The sequence below is a fragment of the Kryptolebias marmoratus genome, unplaced genomic scaffold, assembly GCF_001649575.2.
Source record: "Kryptolebias marmoratus isolate JLee-2015 unplaced genomic scaffold, ASM164957v2 Scaffold28, whole genome shotgun sequence".
NCBI classification, from domain to species: Eukaryota; Metazoa; Chordata; class Actinopteri; order Cyprinodontiformes; family Rivulidae; genus Kryptolebias; species Kryptolebias marmoratus.
The window spans coordinates 24,790-41,032 of NW_023665762.1; the positions used below are offsets into that span (position 1 = coordinate 24,790).

Consider the following 16,243-nt stretch of genomic DNA (forward strand, 5'->3'; position numbering starts at 1 on the left):
TGCCCCGATCAGTTTCTGCTGCACACAGAGGGTCGTTAGAGGCACCCCGATCAGTTTCTGCTGCACACAGAGGGTCGTTAGAGGTGCCCCAATCAGTTTCTGCTGCACACAGAGGGTCGTTAGAGGCACCCCGATCAGTTTCTGCTGCACACAGAGGGCCGTTAGAGGCGCCCCGTTTTGCACACAGAGGGCAGTTAGAGGCGCCCCTGATCAGATTCTGCTGAATTCTTCCCAGGAAATGGAATCGTCTGCATTCACATTCAGCCGGGTTTAAAAAAAACATTTACCTCTTGGTGCGTCTCCTCTCAGGAACTGGGGATCACACCAGCCGCCGCTGAACTTCCTGTCCACCTCTGCTGACCTCTCGCTGGAGGGCGGCCATTGGCTAAGCTCTCCCGGTGGGCGGGGCTTGTTGAGTCGGAGGCCGTTTAACTCGATGCACACCTTCAGCTTCTTAATGTCCTCCAGAATGGAGTCTGTGAAGATGATGACACGTTCATTTTAAAACTAAACCATTCCAGTTCTGAACTCGCCCTCAAATTATCTGCAATATGTCCATCAACAGGTGCTCTGCAAGGATCTGTCCCTGGACCGTTATCATTAATTATTTCATAAGAATGAGCCTCCATCTGTTTGTATGAAGTGTATGCAGATGATCCTGTGATTTATAAAAGTTAACAGCTTGTTGTTCCTGTTGCAGCACGATTAACGCAACGCTGCTTTAATGAGTCTGAAACACTTTAGTTAGATGTAAGATAAACCCCCCTGGAATCGTATTCAGACATTCGGAGATCTTACCGTTAGTGAGCCTGGTCTTCTTGTTGGGGTTTCCGGTCCCCTCCTCATCCTCCCTGTCCTCGTCCCTGCCTCTCTTCTGACGGCTGCTAATGATGCTGCTCTGATGAAACGGCTCCAGGCTGAAGATCCGTTGGCGGTTTATTGCCATGCTTGGATTTGAGAGCAGACTGCTGGATATCGGGAGAAACCTTTGTTGTTGATCTGACTGCAACACAAAACCAGCGCTCTCATTCTTCTTCTCCTCAGGAGGACCTCTTCCTTCTTCATCTTGAGTCTTCTTCTCCTCTGTTGAGTCGTCCTTGTTGGAGTGGTGGTGAGCTGGAAGCTGTCTTCGAGGGGAAGGAGGATGGAACCCTGTCAGGACAAGAAGAACTTTAAAAACTAAAGCTTTATGCCGTTAACTTAGCCAAGTCTAGCCGTTTTTACAGACGACTCAAACTCAGAGTTCTTTCTTTTATTCACCAGATGGCACTGAGAGACAAAATGTATCCAAGAATTATATATTTGTTATCATTTTTAGTCATTAGATCAAATTCTGGGAGAAACAGATTCTGAAAATAGGATTGAGAAAAGGAAATCTAAACTGGTCCCAGATGGAGCTCGTCTTTAAATCAGATGCTATGAGTCCTGCTGTGTGAGTTCCTTAATCCAGCCTCCGTGTCCTCCTTTCAGGAGTCTGACGAGTCCATTACCGTGGCAGAGATCACCGAGGTGGCAGGACACCAGGGGTGGACAGGACTCACCCAGAGACGCTGGAGGCTCTGGACACCATGGGGCTGTCATGGTTGATGCATGTCTTTAATGTCCCATGGAGGACTTCTGTTTGAGCCATTCTGTTATAGATTAGCTGCTGTGTGTGGGATCATTGTCCTGTTTGTTGGACAGATGGCCTCACATCTGACTCCAGAATCAGCCCAAACCATCAGTCCTCCACCGCCGTGCTGACAGCTGCAGTGCATTCTGGGTAAACATCTGTCCTCTGGCCTGGTTCTGGTCCAGAAGTCCTGTGGTTTCTTCAGATGAACCCAAGTTGAGCTGCCATGTTGGTTTTATAGAGAAGAGGCTTTAACCTTTGACCTTTAACCTGCTAACTGAGGTCTGTAGAGTCTCTGAGCACTGCACGGTCTGACCTTCAGGGTGAAGATCAGATGACCTTTGACCCTTCCAAGGTTGAAGGGCAGCAGCAGCTGCTTCTCTGAGATCATTGCTGATGTCTTTCCGCCCTGGCGTTGTGTTAACTCACCTGGAGCTCCAGAGCAGCAGAACCTGGTGCTGTTCTAGAAGTGGTACAGCATAAATATATATTTCCACTAACAATTGTGTTGGAGACTGAATCTAAACTTCCAGACCTCTTCAGTGCAAATATTTCAGATTTTAAATCTTATTTTTGTTTCATGTGAAGCAGGAAGTCTGAAAGTCTGACTGGGAACGCTCGGCTTCCTGGAGACAATCAGGGCAGCGTTACAACGAGCTCAAAGTGACAGAGTGCACTCAGAGTTCACGTGTGTGTGTGTGTGCGCGTGTGAGTGTTCAACACATTAATACACACACACACACAAAAAAGGAAAAGAAACAAAGAAAGGGACTTTAAGCGAGGGAAATCAACCGAACGAAACAAAGTGTGTTTTGATGTCCTGTCTTTGTGTGTGTGTGTGTGTGTAGAGTAGGTGTGTGTGTTGGTTGTGTGCCCGTGTGTGTGTGTTGGGTGTGTGCACGTCATCCTACCGAACTCTCCGGAAATCCTCTTACCTCTCGGAGTCTCGGCGGCGGCTGCAGAGAGACTTCCTCCTCCTCCTCCTCCTCCTCGCCTCCCGTCTCTCTGCGGGTAGCGCTCCCCTCCTCCCTCCTCATTATTCCTCCTCTCCTCCTCCTCCTCCTCCTCCTCCTCCTCTTCTTCATCTCTCCTTCTGTCTCTCTGCTGGCTGGCTGCCAGCTCTCGCTCCAGCTCTCCTCCTTCTCCTCCTCTCCCTCTCTCTTCCTCCTTCAGCTCCAGCTCGGAGAATCGAAGCATCGCACGCTGAGGAACAAAAAAAGAGCAGCACTCTCAACCTGAACTGATTCGTTTATTAATTCATTGATTAGTCATTTCTGATAATTGATCTCATGTTTGTTCGATAATAAATCAGTTTCACTAAAATATTTGGGTTTTTTTCTAACATAACATCATTCATTTTGGTAATTTCTCTAAATCCATCCATCTTCAACCTCGTATCTGTGGTTGGGTTGTGGAGGTACCAGGTCCAGGTCCTGGTCCAGCAGAGAAACCCAGACCTCCCTCTCCTCAGAGACCCTCTCCTGCTCCTCCTGGAGGATCCCAAGTGTTCCCAGACCAGAGAGGATCCAGAATCCCTGCAGAGTTCTGGGTCTGCCTCGAGGTCTCTTCCCAGTGAGACATGCCTGTAAAACCTCCAAAGGGAGGCGTCCAGGAGTTCATCCTGATCCGATGAACCTCCTCAGATGACTCCTGTCCATGAGGAGGAGCAGCAGCTCTACTCTGAGCTCCCTCAGGATGATGGAGGTCCTCACCTCCTCTCTGAGGCTGAGTCCAGCCGCCCTACAGAGGAGGCTCATTTAAGCTGCTTGGATCCAGGATCTGGTTCTTTAGGTCCTGATCCAAACCTCCTGACCACAGCTGAGGGGTGGAGCGTAGACGGAGCAGGAAACTGAGAGCTTTGCCTTTCAGCTCAACTCTTCCTTCACTACATCTGACCGAATCCACGACTGCAGAGGCAGAGACTCGCTGACATAAAGGGAGCATTCCACCCATTTCTGGTTGAGAACCATGGCCTCGAACTTGAAGGAGCTGACTCTCATCCCACCGTCCCAGTGCTCTCTGAAGGTCATGGCCTGAAGACACCAACAGAACCACATCATCTGCAGACAGCAGAGTTAAGACCCTAAAGTTCCCAAACCAGACCCCCTCCTCTCCACGACTGCACCTTGAGATCCTGTCCATGAAGACCACAAACAGGATCAGAGACAAGGGACAGCCCTGGTGGAGTCCAACCCGCACAAAGAACAAGCTTGTTCTTGTGCCAAGAATGCAGACACAGCTCCAGCTTTGGTTACACAGGCACACCCCCAACCCCCCGAATGCTTAGGGAACACGGTCAGAAGCCTTCTCCAGATCTACAAAACTCATGTAGACTGGAGAGAATAACTCCCATGACCCCATTAGCAACCTCTCAAGGGTGAAGATTTGGTCCACTGTTCCAGATCCGGAAACTTTCCTGTGGAGACTGAGTATGACCCCCTGATAGTTGGTACACACTATCTGGTCCCCCTTCTTTTTAAAAGTGGGAACCACCACCCCGGTCTGCCACTCTGCAGGTATTGTCCTTGTCCTCCAGGCAGCACTGAAGAGACGTGTCAACCATGACAACCCCACAACATCCAGAACCTTCAGAACTCAGGGGGAATCTCTTCCACCCCTGGCGCTCTGCCACCGGGGAGCTTTTTGACTTCCTTGGTCACCTCTGCCCCGGTAATGGACTTGTCCTCAAATGTGGACATGGTGGCTAGTTTGAGTGCTGAAGAGCTCCATCCAGTCAGCAGTTCTGCACCTGAACCAACCACTGAGACAGAGCCTGCTTTCCCTGTCTGAGTCACCAAACGGTTTGCCAGAACCTCCTTGAGGCCGACCTAAAGTCCTTCTCCATTACCTCTCTGAACTCCTCCCATGCCCTAGTTTTTTCATTTGCAACCACAGAATCCAGTCTTTCTGTCCACCCTGTACCTGTCAGCTGCTCCAGGAGTCCTCTGGGACATCCCTAAAGGCCTCTTTCTTCAGCTTGACAGCATCCATTACAGCAGGTCCTCCGGTTGTCACTGCAGCAGCCACCAGTGTCCTTCGGGCAACAGCTCCTGGAAGCCTCATCTGCAATAAGGGCCCTGAACATCTCTGATTCAGGTTCCATGTTTCCATCTTTTAATGTCTGGTTTTGTCCCAGGGCAGATGCAGAACTCTGCAGGGATCATATATTCCCTCTGGACTGAGAACACTTTGGACTTTTCCAAGAGGAACTGATGAAGAGGGGGACGTCTGGGTTTCCCTCCTGAACAGATGGATCATAGATGCTTAAATATAAGAAACATTTAATTAGATTTAATTTATTCTAAAAGCTGCTTCCTGGTCTGGAGGAAATCTGAGGTGTAAAAGAATTTCATTTGCAGAAAGAAATCCCTGTTAAATGGTCTCTTCTCTGGTACTCGAGGAAACATCTTCTCCTTGGCAGATCTGGATCAGAGACATTTAACCGGATCTCCAGGGGGTTCTGGTTCCTACAGTAGCTTCATCTTTTCTGTTCTCTGAAGTTGAAGTTTTCTGCAGCAGGAAGCTCCAAACAACCTGAACGGACCAGAAGTCCGTCTGTTGCATCTTTAGAGGCGTTTCAAACGGACAAACAGAGAGCCGGTGCTGCTGGGATCAGCTCCAGGAAACAACCAAACATTTTTTTAGTTCCCATTAAAAAAAGACGTGAATCTTCAGCTGGCCAAGGTTAAAATAACACCAAAACATCCACTAACACCGCTAAGGTCTTTGATTTCACATCCAAATCCAAGCAGGTGAGTTATTTTTCTTTAATTTGGCAGTTTGGGTCTAACAGCGGTAACCATGGCGACCATCTGTAGCCCCGCCCCCACCTCGGCGCTCTGACCGTCTGGCGTTCGTCACCCGCCTCACTCTGCCCTGACCACAAACCCATTTTAAAAGTTAATGGCCTGTGAAACGACCCACAGATTCATCCGCCGCCCCCGCCGCCGGCAGCGCCCGGAGGCGAAGGACGAGCGAGTTAATGAGAGCGCCGCCGTCCTTCAGGAGCCACAAGTAGAGTTTGAAACAGATCACAGAGAAACATGAAGTTTATCGTGGCCGTAAACCCGCATCTGAGTCCAAATCTGAAACAAGACTTCAACCTGAGACTGTTTCACAAATCCAGACTTTTCTGATTTTAAAGATGTGAAACCTTTTAAGAGTCAAACAGGCTGAAAAACAAATGAAAACATCTTCATGAAGTGATAAAGACAAAAATCACTGGTACAATCTATTATAGAGACTAAAGGATTTGACCCTTTGTCCTTCTGTGCTGTGAATCAGAAGACAAAACTGACAAATATGTTCATATTATTTGTTTAATATAAACCCAGATTTAAAACAAACATCAAAAAATCACCAACATGGTTCTGAAAAGGATGAAAACAAAATGCAGACCCAGGTTTGACTCAGTGGAAGACAGTAAACATACCAAATGTTGAAATAAGGAAAGAATCAGTGATTTTGAATCTGATGGCAGAAACATCTACAGAAGGTTCTTCCAGGAGCAACAAAAGGCTGTAAACTAAGAGGTCCAAATCACAAACATCTGAGGAGCATTTATAACTAATTCAGTTAATTCTCAGCAGGTCAGTCAGAGGAGCTTTTAGAGGCTGAAGATGGGCAGAGGTTCACCAGCTGACAGGAACTGTCTGAGAACAGAGGAATACTTTCAGAATAAAGTTCCTCAATGAAAGACTCTGAATCCCCATCATAAATAAATCTGAAGAATCTGTAGAAACCTCTGAGGTCAAGGCTGGTTCTGGTTCTGTTCTGCTCAGGATCATCGTCTGTAAACACAGTTCACCGTGCCGTCCACAAACGCTGCTTAAAGCTCTATCAGGCAAAGAAGAAGCCAGATGTGAACAGATGTGTCTCCTCTGGACCAAAGAGGAGGACTGTTCTGAGGTCAGCCTGCCTCTCTGATGGTATGGGGGTGCATTAATGCCTCTGGAAAGGATCTCCAGGTGTTAGAACAACATCTGCTCCCATCCAGGACTGTTGAACAGACAGAATGGGACAACCTCAGGTCAAGATGTTTACAGACTGATGGGAGAAGATGCAGTTTTTTGCAGGTGAACCCCTGCCTGCCCATATTTCCTTCTACAACTATGTCCCATTGTGAATAAAATACAAGTTTAATAGGTTTGCAAATCATTGAATTCTGTTTTTATTTACACAACACCCCAACTTTTTCAGATGTGGGGTTGTACGACAGTGTGACCCTGCAGCAGACTTTCCTCTAAGAGAGTTACAGAATTTTAATGAACAGTAAGTTAATAAAATATCAGAAAATGAACTGAAACAGGCCGGAGCTTTGGAATGATCACTCTGTAGAAAATTAGATTTGCTCTCTCTTTGACTCGTTAAGGATTTACTGATCAGTGAGGAAACAAAACAAGGAAAAGTCTTACCTGTAGAGCTCTGTGATCCCGGCCCAGCTCGCTGACTTCTGTGTGACTCTCTGTGGTCACAGATTTAAATGGATCACCCACGCAGCCAGACAAGTCGGCGATGCTCCTCTTCAGGCCTGACTGCTGGTTCCTGCTACAACCAGGTCCAGGTCCTCGGTTGTCCTGGTTGTCTTTCTGTTCATTTCCACAGATGGTGTTGGGCAGGATGATTTTGTTATCGCTGTTAACCTCTGGGGCCAGATTTGCTTGGACCTCGTTGATGCCTCTGTTGGTAGGTGAAAGGTTCTGGCAGGTTGGACCTGGAGTGAAGCTGTTTCCATATGAAGGGACCTCAAGGTTCTTACTTGCACATGACATGTGGCTCTTTGAGAGGGTACTTCCACTAGTGGGGCTACTAAAGTTACCCTTTCTAAATGCCGGACCTCTCAAATTGGCTTTTGTCCACACAGCACTGCAGTTTCCACCATTAGTGAACTGGAGGCTGTTGCTTGTGGAATCTGGACCCTCTGGGTTTCCATTTCCACAAGTAGAACAACTGAAAGATCTTGGTTCAGAAGTTGACGCCCTTAAACTTGGATATCTGCAACACAGTCCAACATCACTTCTGTGGGGGCTGTTACATGAGGGGTCTCTGGAGTCGGTGCTGGGAGATAATGGAGGAGGTCTGGACTTCACGACTCCTCCAGTTGGAACTTCAGGATTAAAACTCTTGCTGGACAAGACCTGAGGACTGAAATCTGTACACACTACAGCCTTACTGCTGCATACGGGACCATCTGAAGGAGGACTGGCCCCATAGGATGGACCTTTTGGACTCGTGACCGTACACTTCAGTCCTGTGTTGTTATTAACGTCACTGAGAATACTTTCATGGCCAACGGGAAACAACGAGTTCCCGTGTTTAGAAGGGCTGGCTGAAGCCTCTGGTTTAGTTTCATCTGTAGAACTGTTTCCACCACCAGTCAAGTCCCCAGAGGTTCTAGTTCTGTGGTTTCTGGTAAAGTGCCACGGAGAAGTCCGGGCACATCGCATCGTCTGCTCCTCTGGGATGTTTGGGAAGGGACTCGGTGGGTCTTCTAAGACCTCTTGGCTTGTAGGAGGAAGTGATGAGGACTTGTAGTTAAGAGTGTGGGGCAGTGAGCTTTGTGTCTGTTCTACACTCTGACTCAGGTGGAGGGGTTTTGAAGACCATGAGCCTTTGTTTTGGTTATGGTTACCTTCACTGATGCCTTGCAAAGCCTCTGAGGTGGACCTGAAACTGTTGTTGGAAAGACCTTCGTCTTCCTCATCTCGCACCAGGTCAATGCAGATTATATCATCTCTAACAACAGGAAAGCTTTTATCTAATGTGCCTAAAGTTTGATTTGTGGATCTATCTTTGTCGTTGTGGGAGCAGTTAACATCTGGTTTTTCCAGGCTCCTAGACCTGCTCTCTAGTTGTTCTTTGTTTTTATGACTTGGATAAACCGACACTGAAGGTACGGCCTTCTTGTCAGAACTCTGATATGGATGCCCTCCATACAAGAGGCCATGTTTTGGTGTAATGTGTGATGAGTAAAAGCCACCGCTGCCAAGTAACAGTGAATGGGGGTACACAGGACCCTTACTTGGTATCGACATTTGCTGAATAGACATATTCTGTGCCACTGAGTATGGGATGTAGTGGTTACTGTAACCTAAACTAGGAGGGAGATAAGAGTCTCCATAGATTTGTCTGGAGGAGTTTTCTGTACAAGACTGTTGAGACTCTGGAGAACAAGACTGGCTCTCTGCTGCCCCAGGTTTAGGAGGTATACTCAGTTTCTCAGAAGAAGCTTCCTCTTTGCTGCTTCCTTTTTTCAGCTCAGCAGGACGAATCTGTGGCCATTCAGCTTTAGATTTTGGTAGATTTGCAGAATGTTGTCCTCTTGAGGTAGGACTGCAGTTATTGGCAGACCCAGGTGAGCCTGGGGGCTTCTGCTGAGGATGAGTACCATCTACTTTACTTCTGCTTACAGTCTGGGAGCAGATGTTATGGTCTGAGGTAATAGGACCTAAAGTCACCCCCATAGCAGGTGCAGTGCAGATCGTTTCATGATTTGAGGTGTTGGCTGATAAGTTAAAGGGTGGGGGTCGTCCCTCTTTGAGGTGATCGTCCTGATTGGGTAACAGCCTGTAATCAGATGGTGGTAAATACCCTAACTTGGTCAGTGCATCAACTTTGGATGTGAATTCTTTCAACTCTTTGGCAGAGTCCGTTTTTTCTCCTGGGTTTTTGGTCGCCTTCTGAGGTACGGTTCTGTCCAGAGGCGTCTTTAAAGACGTTTCTGCATTACGACTGTCTGAACTGGCATCTTTGGTTTTGTTGCTGCCTGAGTGCGTGGAAGAGCTGTGCTGGGAGTTTATGTAGAAGGGATGAGACACTGAAGGTGTAGCTGAGGATGAGGATGAGTTGGCACTCTTGTAAAGAGGTTTCTGAAGGCCTATAGGCGTACTGCTGAGGGACTGCAGGGAGGGAACTAAGCATGGAGGCTGGGAAGCTGAAGTAGAGGTAACATGAGCACCACTGCTGACAGTATTCTTGGTAGAACTTGGTTGACATGTCTTTTCTCCATTGCTGCCACCATGTTGTTGCTCAGTATGGATTTGAGTACTGGAACTGAAGGCAGAAGGTTCTTGATGTAATCGTGGTCCAAGGCCTTGCGAGGCTTTGTCCTGGCTGTGGGACAGGGGTGAAAGGACAGCGGGAGCAGGATTGGCTGTGGACATCCTGATTTGAGGACCCAGTGAGGAGGCGATATGTGCTGGAGCATAAGGAGGAACATAAAACAGTCTTTCGTTTCCCGGTGCAGGACTTCCAGCGGCACACAAAGACTGATATGCCAGCTGCTGCTGGATGAAAGGCGACGGCTGAGACAAGAAGGAGGCCTTGTATGCCATGTCCAAGAAGGGGTACATAGAAGCATCTCCATAAGGGCTGATCCAGGGCACTCTGACAAAGTTACCAGTACCATTCAAGCCTAGCTGTGACTGCTTATCAATGGGTACAATGTGACTGTTTAATCTCAGGCCATCGCCTTCTGCAGCAGGGACAAGCAGATGTTTCTGCAGACCTGCAGGTGCACCTTTATAAAGTTCAACACAACCATTTACAGTTTTCTGGCCTTCCAGAAGGGGTCCATCAGGCTTGTACAGGAGGTCATAACCAAGTCGGACAGCGGTGCCGGGCTCTTGGGGTTTTTGTGCAGACAGAGGATGGATGCCAGGGTAGAAGATTCCCCCGGGGAGGCGGAGATTTTCTCCTACCAAAGAGTTTCGATCAATGCTGAGGGCGGCTAGTGGGTTCATTCTGTGAGCTGTGCTGGTATCCACCTGGAACATGGAAAGTCAAGGTAAGTTTAGCAGCTTTTGACCAATACAGGGTTAAAAATCAACCAGATAAACTCTCAAGTTAGTCCTTCGATCGGCCTAAGGACCACAACAATAAAGAAAACCTGTTAGTATATCAGTAAAACAGTCCTGTCAGAATCTCCTGATCCAATCCTTGTTTCTTTACACTTTCTTACCAAACGGGAACATTTAGACCACTTGTAAAAATTACTGGAAAATTTACCTGCTGTGTGCTGCCCCTCCCCTTTCTGCTCCACCTTTAAAAATGCTGCAATCACCATGGCAACCAGCATATTACCCAGCATGCTTTGCTTCCTCCTGTGTTTCCATCATGGCCGCCCCCATAGATCCTTCCTGTCATCTCTAATCAGAGCTCTGATGTTCAGGAGGATTCAGAGGAACAGGAAGAGGACTGGGCCTGGAGTTTCACAATAAAGCTCAGATACCCTTCAGAATAAGAGTCTGTCTGTCAGCTCAGATTCTTACAGAAGGAAGTCCTGACTTCCTGTTGGGTTCTAGAAGAGAAAGTTGATGGATGTTGGAACCTTCAACGTTTCTGCAGTGTTTCACCTTTTAAAGAATTTCACAAATAAAGCCGAGCCCTGAAATCTGAACTCAGACAACATTTGACCCCTGATGCTACGATCTTCACATAAACATCAAACCAACCCTGAACAGAACAGCTCATCTGAACCCACAGCTGGGAGAATCCAGATGTTTTCATCGTGAGGTTTCCCAGCAGACCCCCCCTCGCTGGGACGTTACAGCCTTTATGTTCCAGAAGGAGTAAGTTGGACAGTTCAGAATAATTTAGCATTAAAATGCACAGAATGATATATTTCCATGAAGCCATGACGATGCGGAGGATAACTGCAGCGTTTTGTGTGAGGTTCTAAGAAACGTTGTATGATAGATGGAGGCCATGAACTCTGACCCTGGTCTGCTGTCCTCAGATCTTCCTGTTCTGAGGTTTTATTCACTCCTCAGGAAGAAATTTGAATTTATATTAAAAAAATAAAGATTTCGTGGATTTGAGAGAATCTGAAAGCAGATGATTTATTTTCCCATCAAGGAGGAAAAAAGGAAGTCGTTTCATTTGATTTTTTTCTTCGTTGGTATTCATTGGTGGACGCCTGGAGCTGCTCCTTCACTCTTCCTCCACAGATCCAGGAACCAGAGGAGGAGGAGGAGGAGGAGGAGGAACAGGGAGCATCCTAATTGAATTTCCTGTCACACGCCGTCGTGAGGCCTCTCTGATTGGCTATCAGCTGCAGGGCCATTAGGAAATTATCCAGACAGCTGGGTGGCCGCCTGAGAGGAGGAGGAGGAGGAGGAGGAGGAGGGGGTTCTTCATCGCTCTGGTTTTCGAGGCACCATGAAGAGAAAATTAATGAGACTGAAAAGTGCAGCTGAAGGAAAATTAATCTCTGAGTTCAAGACGAGCGGAGAGCAGCAAGGAACGAGTTCAGCCCATAAATAAAAGCGAGAAACGACCCGGGATTTATTTAGAAACAACAACTAATCAGATCCAACAGAACCTCACAGATGGAGGCCAATACACACCCTGAGCAACCCTGTTTGTCTGTTAGCAAAATATCTCATAAACCACTAAACAGACTTTATTTAAACTAATCACTGCATCTACTGGTTCACCTCTGGAGTCAGCCTGAATCAACATGGCCGCCACAGCTAACTGACTGTAGGAAATGGTCATACCTCATGTTTGGGGTGGTAGTAGCTGAGGGTCATTCTGAACACATACTGTCCAACAGATGAAAATAGACTTTTAGCTAACTCTGATATATTAACATCCATCTAATGTCCAATAATATCAAAGATAAATAAATAAACTAACTCTGACCAATCATTTGAAACAATAACCAAAACGATCCTAACTTTCCAACCTGATTCCTTCAAGAAAGGTCTTTATTTTATCAGGATAAGATTTAACACTGTCAGCCTCTTTTGTTGCATGTTTTTAAAGGATAATGTGAAATCTAATGACATCCTAAAATCCTTTACGATATCAAGCTCCGCCCCCTCACAAAAACAGACCGTACTTTAATTTCAGACTGTTTAGTAAACATCAAACACAGATTTGTTGGTTTTGTTGCAGATGTAAGAATTACAGATGAGTAGAAACAAGAGTATCATCTGCAGACATCAGGATAAATCATTTATAGAAATATGAATCCAAACTGCACTGGGCCGTAACCCCAGCCCTGTGGGACTCCTCCATCACCTCAGGTGTAAACCTTTGCATCAGATAAACTCAGACTGCTGGTCGTGGTAAACACTGCCTCTGTGAAGTTTCCCGTCTCTCTGCACACGTTTAACACTTTCAGCCTCTGTGTTTCCAGTAAAGTCAAGCTGTGAGGAGGAAGCTGAACCCAGAGATAAGAGCTGTGGTGCAAACCGTACAGGAGACAGATCGGATCTATAAGCTCACCATGCTGCGGGCCGGACTTCCTCTGGGTTCTGGAGCCTCAGAGACGGCGCTCAGCCCACCGTGTCTGCAGACAGAGAGAAACAAGCACACGGCAGCAGGTCAGGACCAGACACTGAGCTGTCTGAAGGTTTGAATCCAGGCGAGCAGCGGTGGTGTAAAATGGAGACGAGAACAGAACACAATGATTTATAAACCTCCATCCTGCAGGTAGAAGTAAAGATGGGCAGAGGGTCCAAACTTTGAATTAATGTTGGATTTAAACATCAGTATTTAGCTGAATTATTTTCAGTTTTACCCTGAGAATGTCTGACGATGAGGCGAGGAACCTTTCAGCTCAAACAGGATCTTTTTTTAAGGTCAGCGGATTCTGGTGTGTCGTTCACAACACACACACACACACACACACACACACACACACACACACCCAGGCTCTTTGTGTGTGTGTGTGTTTTATCGCCCAGCCGGAGGACCGATAAGGCACGTCACCGCTTTTCCCGAGGAACTCATAATCCGACGAGGAGAAAATGTATCAGCGCTGCTCGACGGATACACACATGCACCTGACAGACTGCCACACACACACACACACACACACACACACACACACGGAGAGTAATTGATGGCTGTTAGGGAGCTGGGATTTCAATAACGACTCTTATCTGCAGGCTGCTGAAGGACAGCTGTGTGTGTGTGTGTCTCTGTGTGTGTGTGTGTCTGTGTCTCTGTGTCTGTGTGTGTGTGTGTGTCTCTGTGTGTGTGTGTGTGTGTCTGTGTGTGTGTGTGTGTGTCTCTGTGTCTCTGTGTGTGTGTGTGTGAACACATTACACAACCATCAAAGTGAGGACATTCCAGTTTGGTTTCAGGGTTCAGGAGGCCTGGAAACAGTCTGTCCATAGATGTCCTCATTCAGATTTTAGTCCAACTTTTAATTGAAGGAATTGACTGATTTGCAGAAATTGACCCATTTTTAAATCTTTCTGCAGGTTTCTGCAGAAGCCGTTTCTGTCCTGGACTCTGAGGGGGTTAGACGACAGCGGGGGGGACAGCTGTTAGCTGTAGGTGCTGGACTGTCTCAGGGTCCCCCTGCGTCTGATCAGAACCTGTACAGAAAGTCCAGGAGCAGGTTCTGGTTTTTACAGATGAGGTGGTTCTGTTGGACCCACTGGGCCAGAACCTCCAGCACCTCCACCTCTGAGGATGGACTGTGAATGAGCCACGGTGGAGGACATCAGGTGTCTCAGTCTTCATCCACATCCAGACGCTGCAGTAACTCCACCAGGCCTGCAGGTGGCGCTGTGAGGCCGCCACAACACGACACCAGAAACAGGAAACAAACCATAAACACAAGGACGAAACTGCTGTTGACTGGGAGACGGGTCGATCCAGATCTGAGGACATGATGGACGTCTTCAGGGACAGGATCCAGAGGACACAGGAGTTGGTCTTTTCAAAGTCTTCTCAACTCTTAGTTTTAAATACTTCGTGTTTTATTGATTTTCTGTTTCAGCATCGCTGACAGTTCAAGGAAGAAAAACAGATGTGGGCGGGGCCTCAGGGTCGTCTTCATGGCGGTGGAAGGACGGTGAGGAGACGGACAGGAAGGTCCCTGACAGCTTCGGTCAGTTAGGACTTTTTAAGACTTTTTAAGGATTTCTAAGGACTTTTATCAATTAAAGTCAGATAAGGCGTGACCAGAACATTTATTTAAAACAACAACAAACCAGTTCAGGAGCAGAGCCAGGACAGGCTGAGGACAGACTCAGGATAGGCCCAGGAAAGGTCCAGGACAGGTCCAGGACAGGGTGAGGACAGACTCAGGATAGGCCCAGGAAAGGTCCAGGACAGGTCCAGGACAGGGTGAGGACAGACCCAAGACAGACCTAGGACAGAGTGAGGACAGACCCAAGACAGACCCAGGACAGGCCCTGGACAGACTCAGGACAGGTCGAGGACAGACCCAAGACAGGCCAAGAACAGACCCAGGACTTGGAGGACTCACAGCTGACCTGGGGACACCTCAGACATCATAAAGCTGGCAGCTGGCGTCTGTCTCAGAAAGGAGACCAAGAAATGGACGAATGTCTCGTCCCAATGTCCCTCCCTCAGTTTGTGAGACATTCAGGTTTTGGTCTTCATTCCTTCTAGAGGAAACAGCCAATGAAGAAGCACGGTGGTGGCAGAATCATGATGCTGAAGGCTCGTTCTAACAGTTGGAAAGAACGTCTTCAAGCTGCTGAAGGACAGAGAGAGACACACCTGCTGGTCGCCACGGTAACAAACGAAGCAGAGGTGTCCTCCACCTGTCGGCGGTCATAATGTTGTGGCCGACTGATGGAAGCTGATCAGCATGAAACTCAGAGGGTTTGATTGACTGATTGACTGATTGGTTGATTGATTGATTAGTTTTAGAAGAGAAAGGCGTCAGGCTCTCAGCTCTGACTGGTTTCTGCTCAGTTCTACTAAAATGTCTGAAAAACTCCAGAAATCCTCAGAGTTCCACCTGAGAGAAGCTGAATCCAGGAGAAACAAAGATGTGAGGATCTGAGTCCGAACAAACTTTAAATCTCAGATTATTCTTAATTTATTCTGTAAATCTGAGATTATTCTTCATTTAATCTGATTCTTTACTTCAGTCAGTAAATCAAACTTTAGTTCCTGTTAAATTAATTCATCTGTAAACTTTAAGAACTGACCTCCTTCTTCTTCTCTGCTGTTAAATCCATCCTCAAAGAGCCGCCGCGTGCACGCGCTCAGCACGCACGGCGCGTGAACCCGTCCACGTGAACACAAAGGAAGGCGGAGATGAGTTCACCTGAGCACGCACGTGTGTGTGCGCGCGTGCGCGGCCCAGAATCACATCCAAACAACGTCAGGTCCAAAAAGACAGAAAGACACGAAGAAGAAGCAGAAGAAGGAGACGCAGCTCCTTCCCTCCGCGCGCGCAGCAGTTCTGTCCTTCTGTCCTCCTCTTCCTCAGTCCTTCCTCTCCTCCACGCGGACTCCCTCTCCTCTGCCGCGCACGCGCTCCAGGATCAAGTTTCTCCTAATTATGAACCGCGTTTCCGGTGCGGGCCTTTCAAAATAAAACCGAGACGCTACAAACAGAAGGTTTTTATTTCGCATTTTTTTCGGGTGAATTGATCCTGATAAATTTATTCTGTGAACTTAGCTCGTTTTATACAAACTGAGCTTTAAAATCTGTAGTTTTTAATCACTTCCATGTTTATTTTTCACTTTATTTTCCAGTCATCAGACTGGAGAACCTCTGCCCGTCTTCTGGTCCAGTCCCAGTCCAGTCCCAGTCCAGTCCCAGTTCAGTCCCATTCCAGTCCCAGTCCAGTCCCATTCCAGTCCCAGTCTAGTCCCAGTCTAGTCCCAGTCCAGTCCCAGACCAGTCCC

General features: G+C 47.5%; 1 protein-coding gene across 1 annotated transcript in view; it reads right to left on the bottom strand.

Annotated features, from left to right (window-relative positions):
• LOC108228717 (BCL-6 corepressor) overlaps positions 1–15,846 on the bottom strand; it is a 36,132-nt gene extending 20,286 nt beyond the window's left edge. Inside the window, exons 1-6 of the mRNA XM_037974374.1 lie at positions 15,538–15,846; positions 12,845–12,908; positions 7,027–10,377; positions 2,548–2,815; positions 799–1,152; positions 288–476 (exon numbers count right to left, since the gene is read on the bottom strand). Of these exons, the coding sequence (XP_037830302.1) occupies positions 288–476; positions 799–1,152; positions 2,548–2,815; positions 7,027–10,377; positions 12,845–12,847 (4,165 nt within the window). The 5' untranslated portion in view covers positions 12,848–12,908; positions 15,538–15,846. The remainder of the gene's footprint in view (positions 1–287; positions 477–798; positions 1,153–2,547; positions 2,816–7,026; positions 10,378–12,844; positions 12,909–15,537) is intronic.
• Positions 15,847–16,243: the final 397 nt, after the last annotated feature.